This window comes from Alligator sinensis, unplaced genomic scaffold (genome assembly GCF_000455745.1).
Source record: "Alligator sinensis unplaced genomic scaffold, ASM45574v1 scaffold794_1, whole genome shotgun sequence".
In the NCBI taxonomy this organism is placed as follows: domain Eukaryota; kingdom Metazoa; phylum Chordata; order Crocodylia; family Alligatoridae; genus Alligator; species Alligator sinensis.
Window position 1 is genome coordinate 142,342 of NW_005842125.1, and position 12,415 is coordinate 154,756.

The window sequence follows — 12,415 nt, forward strand, 5'->3', positions numbered from 1 at the left end:
TGCTGCTGCCTCTCTACAATCCCAGTGAGAGCGTTGTCCTGCCCCTCGCTTAGGAACACTGAGGCAAAGAACTCGTTGAGGAGTTCAGCCTTGTCCCCCCTGTACATTACCAATTGCTTCTGCCCATTTAGTAGAGGTCCTATTCCTCCCTAGGCCTTCCTTTTACTCCCTATATATCTAAAGAACAATTTCTTGTTGTCCTTTACTTGGGATGCCATCCTCAGCTCCATGGTAGCTTTGGCCCATCTAACTGCCTCCCTACAAGCATGAGCAGAGGAGGTATATTCATCTTTGGTGATCTCTCCCTGTTTCCACTTTTTATGTGCTCCCCTTTTGGCCCGCAGGCTGCCCTGGATTTCTCTGGTCAGCCAAGGAAGCCTCCTGACCCCTTTCCCTCTTTTTCCTCGCATCGGGATCGTCTCCCTCTGTGCCCGAAGGATCATTTCCTTAAGGCACAGCCACCCTTCTTGGGCTCCCATCACTTCAAAACTCCTACTCTGCAGTGCATCCTCGACTAATTGCCTGAGTTCATTGAAATCAGCTTTCCTAAAGTCTAGCACTTTCACCCTACTAGTTACCTTTATTACACTCTTCAGACTCTTCAAGCTTTATCTCTGAAAGTAGTGTGTGCTCTGCATTGGGGTGAGGTGTGCAAAGGATTTTATACCAAGTTGTTAAGTGTAGTTTTCTGCCATCAAATATATCCAGGGGTTTTCAACTAGGAGGGAATTAGCAGAAAGGATATTCTGCTGGCTACCACCATACTTAATATCATTCTGTCTATATTCGGATATGTGTATTGATTTGGTAATCATAAAGGCAAAGGACCTTTTCTAGTCATAGTGACTGCATTGGAGTGTGTGTAAGTGCCTCAGACATCTTACTCATTACTGTACTTCAATTACAAGAGACAGGAATTTTGTATTGCCAGGGAAACATATACAGCACCATCTGATACAGATTACCACTGGCCGTGTCTTTGGCATCTTTATTAAGTAGGTTTTTTGGGTGGCTGATTTTGCATGGTGATCATGAGACACAGTGTGATGGAACAGCAGCTCTCATATATGGCTCAATTTTTTAAAAATTGAAACACCAACTGTCATCTGATCAGACTGCGCTGTCACAGTGTTGTAGTGATATAGGAGGTTGTGTATGCCTTGTGAAGTGGTGGTCCAGTGTAAACATTGTAACTGTCCATAAGAATTAAAATCACTGAAGCGCTGGGGGAGATCCTTGATAACCTTTGTGAAAGAGTAGATATGGAACAATCAGATTTAAATTTCTGATTGAACAGCCTAGGCTGATACTTAAGGCATTAATTGAAAGTTTATTAGATTTTGTGCTTAACCTTGCTAATCTTTCTGCTTTGAGTTTGTCAGAAATGGCTCTGGACAAGGGAAATTACCAAATCCTTTAACTGCTTCTGTTGCTTTCTTTGAAAAGTAGTATCTTATGGCTAGCTCTTGTGTCTTGGAGGCAGGTTGCATGATGCTGTGAGAATGCTAATATGCAGCCTAATTGCTATTAATATTCTTATTTAAAGTCATCATGATATAATGTATATATCATGATATAATTTATATCAAATTACTACCACCACGTGTTACATGCCTGGAGATTAGCCTTTCTACCTAATAATCTACCAGTCAGATATATTAAACACCATGGCTGTTGAAACTTTTCTCTCACTTAAAAGAGGTTTCCTAAAATCAGGGAAATTAGAAAGTTACTTCTGAGAGAGAAACATTTCAGTGTCTTCAAAGACAAATTATAAAATCTAAACACCACAGTCCCAGTCATCCTGCAGTGTGCATACCCCTCACCCTGCTCAGGGGAGGGTGCAGCTTACATAGGTTCAGAAAACGGGAGCAAATTGCACCAGTACAGTGATGTTATTTCCATGGCCCCAACTTCATATGAGTCTGGGGAGGCAACAGCTATGAACTGCTTATGAGCACGTGCTGCATCTTTATGGGATGGCACTGTTAATCTAGACTTGTTCTTTCCTTTTCTTTGTCAGTGGGTGTGTCTACGCATACTGTTAGTGCTCTGTAAGCTCACTGTGCAGTAAAATACTGCTCAGTAAGCTTTCCCCAGGAGTACGTCTACATGTGTTTAAATTTGCCAGCAGCTCCCCAGGAGCATGTCTAAATTTGCACCCAGCAGGAGTAGTTCAGTGCAGAACTACTGAATCGGGGTGCAGGACTGGGAAACAGGTGCTTAGAGGAGGGGACAGTTTCCCAGCCCCATGCCCCAATCTGCTGATCAAGGTGCAGGGCTGGGAGGCAGCTGCCCAGGGAGGGGACAGTTCCCATACCCCCTGCTGCCTGAGCTGACTGGAAGCAATTTGCTTCTGGTCAGCTGTCTGCATGTACACTACTGCATAGTAATGCACAGTTAATCTAGTACATGTAAGTAGAAAACTGTGTATTAGCCTAATTTATTACTTAGTCGCTGCTGTGCATAGTTACCTGGTAACACCTTACATTGCAGTAGATTAGTCTACTGCACAGTAAAGCATCTCATGTAGATATACCCAGTGTGGATCATTTTCAGGTTCTAAATGGTTTATCTTTTTTCCAGCCTCCCTCCTCCCCTTTCCCTTGGTCCGCTTGTATCACTTCTGTTTTTTCCAATTCATACGGTTCAAGTGGCCATCTTCTGGATTCTGTCTCTAGGGTAGGGGGTCAGCAACATTTTTGCCAAAAACACCCTGACATCAACCCATGACTCAACTTGGTGTGCTAAAGCAGATGGTGAGCGAGCCACAAGGGGCCTGATCCTCGGTGCAGGTGGTGGGGTGGCTGCAAACAGCTGCATTGAAGTCGGCAGAGACTCAGCCCGGCTTGTTGCTGGTGGCAGCTGCACACGTGCCTTTAGGTGAGCAGCTGTGGAGGGGCCAGGGTTGCGCTGCCCCAGGCCCTGTCCCTGCTGTGCGCCCCAAGGCACATGTGTAGCCACTGCTGCCACAGCTGGGCCAGGGCTCTGGATACCATTGTAGGTGTTTGCCTGCCATGGAGCCTGGGCTGCTCACAGCAGGGCTTGTAGACTCCTGGCTGCCTGCTGTGAGCAGCTGGGGCTCCATGGTTGCCAGCAGCTGTCCAGAGCCCAGCCCAGCTATGTCATGCCAAGCAAAATGGCCTCATGTGCCATGCTCTGCCATGTATGCTGGTGTTTGCTTACCCAGTGTTCCAGGGTGTTTTCTGTAGCTTTTTGCTTCAGTTTTATTTCAAACACCTTTCACCTATTTACTTTTTTCTGTTTCGTGTCCTTTTTCTTTTGAGTAGACTGTGGCTGGGGCTGCAGTTACAACTGGGTGGTATTGAATGAGAAGGCAGCAGTCAGTAAGGAGTTAGAGAGTTATTTTTCTTAGCTTTGTTTTTCAGTATTAAGTACTGGACTGGGACTCCAGAGACCTGGGTACATTTCCCAGCTCTGTCAGTCTTCCTTTGTGTTCGCAGATAAGTCACTTAACCCCCTGTGCCTCAGGGTCACATCCATGTAGTGGGGATAACAATTCTTTCTTTCATCCTTTATCTTTCTCCCGGAAATCACTCTGCTGGAGTTTAGGAGTATGCACAGATCTGGGCATGTTTCTACTATACAACCTATAACATGTGCTGGAATACAGTAAACTCTGGCTAATTTCACAGTTTGGAAGGCAAATAATGGTAAATTGTCATTAGTGACCAATTATAGGGAAACGTTAATGGGGAGTAAGCACTGGTGGGAAGCCAGAACAAAAGCAAATTAAACCATAATGGTAAATCATAGAAAGTAGGGCTGGAAGGGACCACATGAGGTCACCTAGCCCAGCCCTCTGCTCAAGGCAGGATCATTCCTGACTAAATCATTCCAGCAAAGTGTCTGTCCAACGTGCTCTTGAAAATTTCCAGGGGTGGAGATTCCACAGCTTCTCTGGGTAGCCTGTTCCCATGCTTAACTACCCTCATAGTCAGAAAGCTCTTCCTTATCCCTTACTTAAATTTCCTCTGCTGAAGTTTGAGGCCATTGATCCCTTACAGCCACAGAGAAAACTCTCTCTCCATAATTGCCCTTCAGGTATTTGAAGCCTGTTATGAAACCCCCCCTGCAGTCTTCTCTTCCCCAGGCTAAACAGTCCTAATTCTTTTGGTCTTCCCTCGTAAGTCATGTTTCCCAGGACACTAATAATTTTTGTCACTCTCCACCAGACTCTTTCCAATTTGTCTACATTTTTCTTGAAGAGTGGGGCCTAGAACTCTACACACTGCTCCAGGAGAGGCTTCAGTAGGGATGAACAGAGTGGAAGAATCACTTCCCTTGATTTGCAAGAGAGAAACTCTTGTTAATACCTGCTGGCTTTTTTGCCACAAGAGCACTGTTGACTCCTATAGTGAAGCTAACCAGATTTTACTGTAGTGGAAGGTAGGGTAGATTTGCACCATAAGCCTCAGCTCACAAAAGCTTGTGTAAAATATATAGAGAGAGAGAGAAAGTGAGAGATTGTTTAGATATAGTACACACACACACACAGCTAACTATGACTCTTTACCTTAGTTGCCAAGAGAACCCAACCAAAATTCACTAGACAAAATAGGCAGCTTTGGAAACACCCAGAATAAAGAATTAATATAAGAAGTCCAGTAATACAGCACAGCATTTAAGTGTTGTGCCCCATTGAAACTGGTAAAGGGTACTGCATAAAGAAATATATGATTCTGTATGACTAACAGGCAGGAATAAAAAGAAAAATGCAACTCACCCTGGAAAAATACAATAGGGAAAAGAAGTCAAAAGAGATACTGATTTATGGAAGAGGCATTTGCAGAGTAGCAAGGAAGGAATTTTGGCTCAAAAATAGGATAGCCAAGCATCTCCTAACTCCTGGGACTCCACAGTAGCAGGGTGACCCATATACGCCCACACTTCTAGCAGATACAGTCAAATGCAATTAAAGAGCTTGCTTCTCTCAGACCTGACTGAGATGAGTGAGGGTTTCCAGTGCCAAACCCACTGCATCTGTGTCAATGTAATTCCTTGCTCATACTTTTTGCTACATTAATAATAGATAATATGATTAATATTAAACATCCTGGGCTTTTTCTTACAAAGCCTTAGGTATATAGAAAGCAACAAAGGAAGTGTGTTAAGAGCAACATTTTGAATGTAACATTTTAAACTTGCTGTTTTTGTTTTATTTATTTTTAATTCTTTATTTTTCCCTTCCCTTCTTTTCACTGTGCATCTTGGTGGGCCTTTCTTATCAAGTTTCATATTTTCTTCCCTGGTGTACTTCTCTATGCATTGATTAAAGCAATGGTATTTGTCTATTATGGGGGAGGTGCAAAGCATCCTGGGATGCTGAGAGACTGAGAGTTAACTTGAATCTGGAGACAATCTCGGAAAGTAGTTCAAGAAACCGATTTGACCTAAATCAGTTAAGTCTGATACTAGATCCATCCAGATTTCTCTTAAATTGGCTTGGGCCATTTTGAAAGTAGTTTATGTGCACTGAACTTCTATTGTGTTACTGATTTGAACCGGTTTCTTATCAGTTATACTGGTTTGTGTGTGATTTCTGTCCTTAGCCTGGGGCTTTCCTTCCTAAGTCTCCAGGTACCAGAGAAGTCTGCCTGAGAACTCTTCATCCTTCCCAGCCATGGCTAGAGTGCCTTCTGTAGCCTGAAGGCAAACCTCTTACTCTAGCACGCTCCTCTCCTGCTAAGCCAGACCAATCATCAGGCCTGAGCACAGGCCTTTCTTATTAGTTCCTTCAGCCCTGCTAGCTGTTTGGAGGTTGTAGGTACCTTGTCTTTTCTCCCTTTTGCAGTTTACCCCTTGGGGCTTCTCTGTAGAGGCATTTTTGTCTGCGCTTACAGCTGTATTTCTTTCTTAAGCCCTCATCCTTCAACCATAAAACCCTGCTCTTAAAGGGCCCTTTTCAGTTCTGTTCACCCCACAGCCTTCTCCTAGTAACAGGGCAAGGGTTCCCTGATACATTGCCCCTTGCATCCATATCCCTGAGCTCTGCTCTCCCAGCAGCCCTACATTCTTGCTCCTAGGGACATAGGTGCTATACTGAGTCAGACAAACGGTCCATCTAGCCAAGCATTCTGTCTCCCTCTAAACATTTTATTCTTTCTCCCCTCCTTTTCCCAACTCTGGGCTCCTTGCAGGCCTCCTGGCTCCAGTGCTCCCCTCTAAGTCCCTCCCCTCCTTAGACATGTTCCCATTTGTCCTGTCTTTTCCGTTGTCTAGGCTTAGTTCCTCTGTCACACAGACTTTTCTGGGGATTTTCCCCACCTCTCAAGAGTGCCTCATCTGTCCTTTCCCTAGCCCCCCTTGCTACTCCCCCCAGCTATCCCCTTTCTTTGTGCCCCTCTAAGGACCCAAGCAATCTCAGCTGCCCCTGTGAAATGTTCTGTCCCAGCCCTGTGCTCCTCCCATCTTGTGTTTAGCTCCATCCAGCGCCCTGTATCTTAGCCCCTCAGATCACCATTCCTCACTTCTCCCCATCTGCAAAGCGTGGGTTCCCTCCCCTAGCTCTAGCTTGTCTTTTTTTCCTTTTCTGCTCCCTTGACCCTCTCCTTCTTCCCCACAATGTCTGTCTCATTCAGGGCACAAGCCCAGAAAGATGTTGGTTAATTGGACAAATACAGAGAACAGCTGGAAGGATTAATTTATGAGGGAATATTTAAAATATTAAACATGCATCTCTTGGCTAAACAGACTTGGAGTGGGAGCACAGTTACTCTCCTGGAGGGTGTGAAGGTATAGATGGCAAAAGAGAAGGAACATTTGGGGTGCCCTGAGCAGGTAGAAGTAAGAGAGTGTAAGGAAAAAAAGCAGTGGAAAATTAGGAAAATATCCTTGCAGTGAATGAAGTCTGGCTGGTCAATAGACTCTAGGGAAGTGGAAACCCCATCACTAAAGTAATTTAAAACCAGACTGTCCAAAGCCCTAGGGACAAGTTCTGTACTGGCAAGAAGGGGAAGGAAGGGAGGTGTAGGCAAAATGATGTAATAAGTTTCTCCATCTCTGATTTCTGTGATTCAATAATCATCCATCTTTGGAGGGCTAATTGTATTACTCAGCAATTCCAGGTAAATAAGAAGAACATTGGGCTCACTGGGGAACTGACACACTGAAACCAGGCATGAATTTGTGGCAGCATTATTACATTAGCTGAACATTTGTGTTTATATTGATACATGCTCTGCCATTGTTTGGTTGCTAACAAGTGGTTGTTGTAGTCCTAGGTAGTGTTATATGCACCAATTAAAAGCTAAGTATGGGCAGTATGATTAGATCTTTTTGGCTTAGTGTAATACATGAGAAGCAGGAATTACAAAAAAGAATGTATGAAGATTAAAAAATAATGTTACAGATACAACCTAACTGCAGGTACACATGGAAGATCTGTAACCCAGCCTTCATAGTGCAAAAGTAACAAAAAAGCAAAAATGCCACATACGTTCCTTTTTTTTTTTCAGAAGCCCTTCCCTTCGTTTTGGAAGTGATTGCATTATCTCAAACTGCTTGTAAGTCTTGTTAGCCAAGTAATATAGTTAATACTAAATGTCTGTTCCTGCATGGGCCCCAAGGGAATGTGGAAAATAACCAACAGCGCTCTTTCTGCTTCCCGCCAGCTTTCCTAAGAAGACTTCTTTTAGATTAATCTCAGCTTTTTCTTTGGTGAGGGAGAGAGAAACATGAAAATTAATCATACTCTAAAGAAAATTAGGTCTATTAGGCCAGTTACATTTTCTGTTATGTTTATGGCTTCACCAGAGATTCAACTCATCACTACAATGCAGAATTAATCAGAGCTGTGGACCAGACATACTCATAGTTTCAGCATGTGTGCATGCACCAGAAGAATTTGCAATTGTAAGAACCCAGGGAACAGAGATAAGATGTTAATTTACTGCTTTAATATTTATAAATTTAGAAGTTTGCACCAAACAAAACTCCAAGAAATGTGGCTGACTGGTTAATTGGGCATTCTGCATTTCCCTGCTGCATTTTCTCCAGAGCCCTCCTGTTCCTTTGTAGAGAGCTTTGCTCTCAAATCCTTCAGATCCCCTTGGCTTTGTATATAGGAGTGCTGAAGGCCCAGGGACAGTTAGGCAGAGGTGAGGTATTTCTGCAGAGATCTCAAGTCATATGCCTTCCAGATCCTTGGAACCTTGGCCCTACCACAGTCAGAAACTCATCCTCCTACACCTGATGCTGCTTCCCACCCGTGCACACTGAACCAGTTTCTTGGTGTGGGAAGGGCTCTGAAGAGAAACCAAGAAGCCATAGACTGCATTGGCTTTCCTACACATCATCTGCAGGATTAGTGAAGCACTGATGTCCAAACCATCCCTCTTGGGGTCGGCCCATGGACCTTTCTTCTCAGTGACAAAACCTGAAGGCCTCAGAAGACTCTGCAAGGTCCTGGAATGCTGTGGCAGCAGTTGCAATATGGTGGCAGGTTGCAATCAGCTGGGACAGATGTGCTCACTGAATTCTTCCCCCTTTAGTCATCAGAGACAAGTATTCACTCACCTTCACTAGATTTTCATCCTTCACTAGGGAGGTTGGGGCTGGTCTATATTATAGTTGCTCCTAGCAGCTGGTATTGGGGGCTCCTTGATGCTAGGCACAATGCAGACATACAGCAAGAGGCAGTTCCTCCCCTGCAAACAGAAATAGAGGGTAGGAGAAGGAAGGGGGAGGATTACCCTCACTTTGAGAAATGAGGGAACTGGGGCAGAAAGAGGCTATAATTTTCCTCAGTGCCTCAAGGAAAATCTTAGCAGAACCTGGGGTAGTCCCCAGATCCCTGAGTCCCAGCACAGGGCCTTAAACCACAAAGCCATTTTTCCAGTTGACAGCCAGACCAAACATCCCTCACTTGGGGGCAATAAGCCTGATGCAAGCAACCTAACCCCCTAAGTTTTATCTCTTGTTATATGTTGATCTTGTTGGGACTGATGCAGCGTTTTTTGTGGGGGGGTGCAAGATGGGTGATTTGGGGATTTGTTTGCAAATTCAGGGAAGGAGTGTAGAGGTTAGAAGGGCTGGGTTAGGCTTGAACCTTTCTTCTATTGCTTCTGTTTCTGAGAGAACCATTTGGCAACCACAGTATGAAGGAGAGAGGAGAGGGTGTTTGGTGGCAATGCTTTGAGGCCTGCTTACTGCCTTTTGCTGACAAGACCATTATAAACTCTTGGAAGGGACCAGTAAAACTCTTCGCCAAATCTATCCTGCCATCCAACCCCCCACAAACTGCTATTTTAGATGCTCTCCTAAAAACAGTGGCTTCCAAACTGAAACCCTCTGAAGAAGACCCCTTTCCATCACATATAGATAAGGTGACCACATGTCCTGGTTTGGCCCAAACAGTCCCAGATTTCACAGGCTGGTCCCAGCCAGTTGAGGAAAATTAAAACGAGAGTCCCAAGCATGGGATGCAGTCTGGCAGGGAGGCAGAGCAGCATGGTGTGTCAGAGAGCTCCACCTCCCTGCCAGACCGCTCCCACAACCGTGCCCACTGGCTTCTGCCACTGCCTGCAGCAGTGCTGCTGACTTGGGAGGGTGGGGGTAGAGGGGCAGATTCCCTTATGACTACATATAGATAGACTAATGATGAACCTTGTGGTAGATGTTTGCCATGGCTTGTGCATCTTGGAACAAGTCAGGGCTCTTGTCTGTATGGTGCCATGTAAATGTTAAGCACTTATGAGCAGGGTCCTTCCATTAAAAAGGTAGAAAATAAAATAGAAAAAATAGGGGGGACAAATCCTAAGACTCTTATTCTGACCCTGTCCAGGGGGGCTATAACATCCTTCTTGACAAAGACAAGCAGTTGTTGGCCTAGTGCTAGGAGTCCCCGAACAGAGTCTAAGTGGAGGCCAGGCTCAAACGCAGTCCCTATGCCTCATGGTAAAATGGGTAAAGGAGTAGTAGGAGAGGCACAGCTCATGAAGGGGAGTGATGTAGGATAGGGGTACTCCTGTTACCTGCAAGTACAGGAGCTATGACATCTCTTGAGATGGTGAAGCTCTGCATCCCCATCACTGCAAATATGTGCTGACATGGCACAACCTTGCCCCCTGTCCATAGCTGGGGAGCTCGTTCGCTACACCAGAGCACTGGAGTGTAGCCAAAAGTGAGCCCGGTGCGTAGTTTGCCAGGGGTGCTCTCTCCCTCTACCCAGCAAGAGCAGGCTGGGGTCAGTGAGGTGGCTGCATTCACTCTTTTAACTTCCCTTGTTTAATGAAAAGGTTCTGGCTAAATTTCTTTGCTCAGTGTTTATTATTATTTCCCTTGATTTTAAAGGGGAGTTGGAAGCAATTTGATAAATGGATGGAAAAGCTGGCGAGTGGTGCTTGAGCTTCTGTAAGTTTCTCTCTATCCCTGTCTGTGGCTGAAAGGCTCGCTATTTTTAACTTTCTAGAACTCTTGGTGAACTGCAGGAGCCATTCCCGTGCTTCCTACTGGAACAACACTCCCAAGCGGCTGGGTTTCCTCGCTGCAAAGTGGGCAGGAAACATTAGAATGCTAATCCTTCCTTCCAGACTGCTACCATACCAATGTGCAGGCATTTAAAGGATGGACTGAGGCTGCTGTTTGGTTATATGTTTTGCAATGTTGGACGGTACCATACTCAGCAAGGAGGCCTGCTGATTTCAGTGAGGCTGCCTGCTGAGTAAGGAGGCAGTGCAGTTTGAGCACTGGACTGGGAATCAGAAAATCTGTATTCTATTCCCAGCTCTGTCACTGATTTATTAGAAGCATCTTTCTTTTTCCCCACCCTGCCCTTTTTCTGACTATTTGGATTGCCAGCTCTTGGTCTGGCTGACAAATAATTTATATTGTAACACTTCAGAACTGTAGTCACAGACCAAAACCCCATTGTGCTAGGCACTGTACAAATGAAAAATGAAAAGATAGTCTTTGTCCCAAGGAGTTCAGCACCTGCCTGATTTTTATCTCAGTTCGGCCTCCTAAGTGTTCCTATAATGCAAATAAGGAACACTCGCTATGAGTGAAGATGCTTGAATTGGGTTCTTAAAAAAGGAATGAACCTGTCAAAGGATGGAGATTTGTATATCAAGATATTTCATACCAGTATCCTTAGTAAAGTGTAGGGGACAGAATAATGTTTCACTTTTTTATTTATAGATTTGATCTAAGAATGTTTCTAGGCCAAGCCATAATTTCTCAGTCATGGACAGCTACATCTAAATATAGGGGGCCAGTTTCTGTTCTCACATAGGCCAGGGCAAACCCAGAGTGACTTCAGTATAGTTTCTCTGGAGTTATACCAACTTGACTAAGGACAGCAACCAGTGTCCTTTTATGTACTTTACTTTTGATTAAGTGAGCTGCAGTTGAATCCTTGGCAATTTGCATGAGGACAGACTGTGTGGGTGCAGACCCAGGACTCACTGACTCCTATGTCATATTTAAAATCAACTTGGGGACTTGGAAGAGAGGAAATAAGCCCACTGCCGCCAGCCCTTTTTCCATGCAGAGAACAGGTTAAAATCTGAATCCTGCACCTGGGGTCATGGAGGCTCCAGCCCTGTTGCTGTTTAGTCTTTGTCTTTCATGACAACTAAGATTTTAAACATTTAAAATTTTAAGAAGTACAGGATCAAGAAAGGGAGGGGCAGGGACTTAGGTTGCCTCTGCATGAGTGCAGGGGCTGCACCGACATGCTGTAATTACAGCACTTTGAAGCAGAGTCAGTCGAGTCTGCTGGAGTGTGGTAATTACTGCACTCCAGCAGCCTCCCATGTCCTGTGTATCAGTGTGGCCACGCTTCAAAATGGTGGCAGGGGTGCTTTAACTAAAGCTCATTGAACAAGCTTTAGTTCAAGTGCCCCATGACCATTCTGAAGCAGAGCCGTTCTAATTAAAGCGCTACACCCCACTCCCAGAGAACGTGTAAAAGTTTCCTTAGCTTCTACTGCTTCCCAGCATCATATAGGTCAGAACAACCAACACCAGCAGGCTCTCTCCCTTCCCTTCTTTCTCAGAATCCTCCAGTATCCCCTGGGGAGTCCCTTTTTGACTCTCAGCAATGCCACCATGAAACAGAAGTGGAAAAAAAGTCTCCTTAGTTCCCTGCAATAGAGCATTCCTTCCAGGATAATTGTCTGGAGAACATATCAGAAATACAAAGCTGGGTGGCTAGCCTGGGATTCTGAATTCACTGCTGAAGCATCTCACCAGGTTTAGATACTACTTTCCCATAGGAAACCTTAAAAAGATTTGACCTCTTGGACTGCAACCCGCGCTGTCTGCTTGCCCTCTGCAGCTTGCAAATAATTACATTTCCAAACCATTTTTGATTTGCTGATCTCTTCTGACATAAATGCATAAATTATGAAGCGTGAGGTTAAAGAGGACTCAAGCTGGCAAGGAAGTGGCT

The 12,415-nt window shown here is 44.8% G+C and overlaps 1 protein-coding gene across 10 annotated transcripts in view; it reads left to right on the forward strand.

The window, feature by feature from the left end:
• SLC8A1 (solute carrier family 8 member A1) overlaps positions 1 to 12,415 on the forward strand; it is a 348,746-nt gene that overhangs the window by 115,752 nt on the left and 220,579 nt on the right. Inside the window, exon 4 of one of the 10 annotated variants that reach the window (XM_025205698.1) lies at positions 7,479 to 7,526. The exons of 8 other annotated variants lie outside the window; for them this stretch is intronic. In XM_025205698.1, the coding sequence (XP_025061483.1) occupies positions 7,479 to 7,526 (48 nt within the window). The remainder of the gene's footprint in view (positions 1 to 7,478; positions 7,527 to 12,415) is intronic. One more of the 10 variants, XM_025205699.1, reaches the window with a different exon arrangement.